This window comes from Ipomoea nil, unplaced genomic scaffold (assembly GCF_001879475.1).
Source record: "Ipomoea nil cultivar Tokyo-kokei standard unplaced genomic scaffold, Asagao_1.1 scaffold0268, whole genome shotgun sequence".
In the NCBI taxonomy this organism is placed as follows: domain Eukaryota; kingdom Viridiplantae; phylum Streptophyta; class Magnoliopsida; order Solanales; family Convolvulaceae; genus Ipomoea; species Ipomoea nil.
Genome location: NW_017616696.1, coordinates 1,441,075 through 1,445,328, shown reverse-complemented (window position 1 = coordinate 1,445,328; position 4,254 = coordinate 1,441,075). Strand labels below are relative to the sequence as shown.

At 30.3% G+C, this 4,254-nt stretch overlaps 1 protein-coding gene across 1 annotated transcript; it reads right to left on the bottom strand.

Moving 5' to 3' along the window:
• Window positions 1–2,962: 2,962 nt before the first annotated feature.
• Window positions 2,963–3,331, bottom strand: LOC109152213 (agamous-like MADS-box protein AGL80). Its single transcript, XM_019299804.1, has one exon. It carries the CDS (start codon window positions 3,329–3,331, stop codon window positions 2,963–2,965), a length of 369 nt encoding a protein of 122 aa, XP_019155349.1.
• Between the last annotated feature and the right edge of the window lie 923 nt (window positions 3,332–4,254).

Genomic DNA, 4,254 nt, shown 5'->3' with positions numbered 1-4,254 from the left:
CTATATGATACACTTCATTTAACTTAACCTTCCTTAGTGTGAAATGATAATGGAAGGAAAAAGTGTCAAATTGGTACTATTTTTTTTTTTTTTTTGAATGCTACTGACTCTATAACATTGTAGTATATGTTCAAACATACTTTCTCAACCTAATGAAGCACACAGAGTCAACCATTACTCCAAATAGTGTAATTAAGTATTTAGCTTAACAGAAAAAAGTCCCAATGAAGTCTCTTAAACCGAACAAATAGTGCAATTAAGTCTCCTATCATTACCTATTCAATGAGTTGCAGTTGATATGGTACCAAGCTAACATGTAGCATAATATGTTTACATGGATCTTATGTATACAATTATTTTTATTCTTTATTTTAACTTTTTTAAAGAAAAAATTACTTTTTTTTTATAATTTTTAATTTAAAATAAAACTTTATTTTTTATTTTTTATTTTTTTTTAAGGGATAAGGGTTAAATAGACCCTTGAACTATTGATGAAAGTGCAATTAGCCCCTTCAACAACAAAAAGCTCTAATTAGGCACCTAAACTTTTGAAAAAAAATACAATTAGATCTTTTTATAGGTTGTCATAATGAGTTAAAATTAGATGACTTAGCATCCAAATATATCATAAATGCTGACATGTAATATATTTAAATAATTAAATAAATTTTTTAAAGTTGGACAACCCTAAATTGAAGGCTTTATAGAATCCTTTTCGAATCGCTCCCTCTCTGTTCCATATCCGAGCCTCCACTTCTCGTCGTAGGTGAAGAAGGCGAGATCGTTATTGTTCTTCGAGTGTCTCTGAAGCATCTGTTAGTACCCTTGAAATCAAGCGCTTATTTTTTTTTTTTTTAAAGAATTCTTCTATGAAAAATAAATAAATAAATGTTGCCATTGCAGTTTTTTTTTTTTTTTAATATAATAAACGCTGTCATGGCAACTTCTTCTTTTTGTTAGGAAAAGAATTGAAAATGTCATAGCTTCGACTACTTTACTATAGGCTGGACAGAAGAAGGAAGAATAAGATGTCAATGATGTGGGACACAAGGAATGAGAGAAACTACTTTTACATCTTATTGAATGTAATATCTAACAATCCCTCACACATTCAAACAAGTGTAGAAGGAAGAAATGTCTGAGCGAGATGTGATAGCTGACCTTAATGCTAGTGGTTAAACTTAAACTGACACGTAGTGACTTGAGTAACTTTCTCCTTAGTAGTGAACAAACTAAAAAGGGGTAACAATTATTTTCCACTGTGTTACTTTGATAAAGATTTTAAAAATAATTCAAATATGTTCACCCTCCTCTCTAGACTTGAACCACTACTCATTGAGACCAACAAAGTTTACTAGGGTTTCAACTAATTAATAATAATTCAAAGAAATTTACTAAACAATGGAATAAAATTATTAATAATAAAAATAAATTAAAACAAGAAAAAGTGATTGGTATCAATTAGGTGATTATCGTAGAGTTAAATATATAATGTTGGAAATAATAAAGGAAAAAACTATCATTATTATGATAAACGCAAAAAAGTAATAAATAACTTAAATAGATTAGATATAAAGATAGAAGAACTTGAAAATGAAGTTGTAGAAAAAAAGATAAGAATTACTAACAAATATGCGTACTTACCTTGTGCTCAAATGGCATTTAGTGACTCTTTTATATGTGAGATCATGAGGTCGAACCTTAGTGGAGGTGGTATTGACTCTTCTTCGATGGGTTGAGAAAGAAAAAGTATTAACTCACATTAATAAAACCCGATAATGTTCTTTAAAAAAAAAAAATTGAATTCCACCGGATAATGTTCTTTGGATCGTATTCCATACAACTGTGGTGACTAAACGATCCATACAACTGTGGTGTCTAAACAAGAACATAGTTCTCCAAACATGGGACTCACTATATGCAAAGTGTTAATGTTTGGATCGTATTCCATACAATTGTGGAACATAGTTCTCCAAACATGGGACTCACTATATGCAAAGTGTTAATGTTTGTTTGGATCGTATTCCATACAACTGTGGTGACTATATATGCAAAGTGTTAATCTTTGGATTGTATTCAATACAACTGTGGTGTAGTGGTGGAATACAACTGTGGTGACTATACAACTGTGGTGACTATATATGCAAAGTGTTGTATTCAATACAACTGTGGTGTAGTGGTGGGTGAGTCAGTGAGACAGACAACAACAACATAGTTCTCCAAACATGGGACTCTTTGGACTGCTGGATGCAAGGATCTCCGTCCTCAACAATCCTCTATAGCTTCAATAGATTTGGTACTTACCTTATGAGGTATATCGCACATTGGGTAGAGATTGTATTCTCTTTACCGTCAATTTGACTTGTTGTTGAGATAGTGGATTAAGATTTTCGTATATCGTCAATGAATCCAAAAGAAAAGCATCCTACAGAAAATGAAAGAGGGGAATGTTCAACAGGCTTGATGAGCTAACCGTCCTTTGTAGTGTAGATGCTGCTATAATAATATACAATTCTTTTGAATTAGGGCTAGTTGTAAGGCCATCTGTTGAAGAGGTTCAACAGAGAATTGCTAGGTTCATGAACTTGCCGGATGTGCAACAAACTCGAAGAATGATGAGCCAGGAAAGCTTTGTTTTGGGGAGGATTAAAAAGTTGAGCATTAAACTCTTAAAAGTAAAGAAAGACAACAGGGAGAAGGAAATGAATGCGTTGATGCATCAAATCTTTATTGGAGAGCGAACAATTGATTATGTGAGTTTCATAGATCTAAACAACTTGGATTCGATTTTAACCACCAATTTGACTGAAATTCATAACAAGGCTGAGACAATTATGATAATGCTGAGGTTGAGAAATCTCAAATAATTGTATCAACCTTGTTATGAATTTCTATAAAATTGGTGGCCGGTAAAAACCCAACCCAAGTTGTTTAGATGTATGAAACTCAGAAAATCAATTGTTTACTCTCCAGTAAAGATTCGATGCATCAATGCATTCATCTCCCTCTCCCTGTTGTTTTTCTTCACTTTTAGGAGTTTAATGCTCAACTTTTGAATCCTCCCCAAAACAAAGCTTTCCTGACTCATCACTCTTCTAGTTTGTTGCACATCTGGCGAGTTCATGAATCTAGCAATTCTCTGTTGAGCCTCTTCAACAGATGGCCATACAACTGGCCCTAACTCAAAAGAGTTATACATTATTATAGCAGCATCTACACCGCAAAGGACGGTGAGCTCATCAAGCGTCTTGAACATCCCCCTCTTTCTCGTAGAATGCTTTTCTTTTAGATTGATGACGTTATACGACAATCTTAATCTTCTTCTAGCCATTGTTGGAATTTGGAAATGAGAGAATATGTAGAAATACACAAGAATTGTGTTTTTATTTTTCTTCTTGTTCGTGTGTTGACAATTATGCAGAGATGAAATGATTTATATAGGTAAGATATATGTGTGGAAAATTGGATAAATTTTTGATTGATGACTTAGAATATATTTTCTTTTAAAGTAATGTTACACACTGTCACAAAAAGTTTGTGTTAATATTTATTATATGACTTATAATTTTTATTTTAGTGGATTTTTTTTTAATTAAGTATTAAGCGAATTCTATATTAAGCGTGATGCAATGATCTCTGCTTAAATTTACTTCTTAATATTACAATCATGGCATGAAACTAATTCTTTGTATTTGGTTAGTAAATGTATTCCTTTTATAGAATAAATAATAAAAAAAATATAAAATATAAAAGATTCAAATTGTAATTATACTAATATTTGAGTAATTATTATCTTAATTAACATAATAATTATCTGTGTAATTAATTTATTAATTAAACTCATTAATTTTAATATATTAGTTATTTTAATATTATATTTTGCAATCTATTTAATATTAAACTCATTCTATCTTATACGAATTAGAGTTGTGATGGAATAATATTGTTGAATAAGAATAGGAATTTTAATATAATTTTATTGTATTATGAATAGGAATTTTAATATAGAATTGTGGTACGAATAGAAAAGTATAAAACAATATATTCTATTAGGAATCGTAATACACTATTTTACAATATTATGCAAACCTTATTTGTATAGGACTGTTTTGGGCAGGAAGTTAAAATGTGGTAGTAATAGCTATTATTGAATATGAATATGAATATTATTCCTTAATCAGTACTATTATTCCCTAATTGACTGTTTATTATTATTATTATTCTTTAATAAGTATTACTGATTATTATATAAAA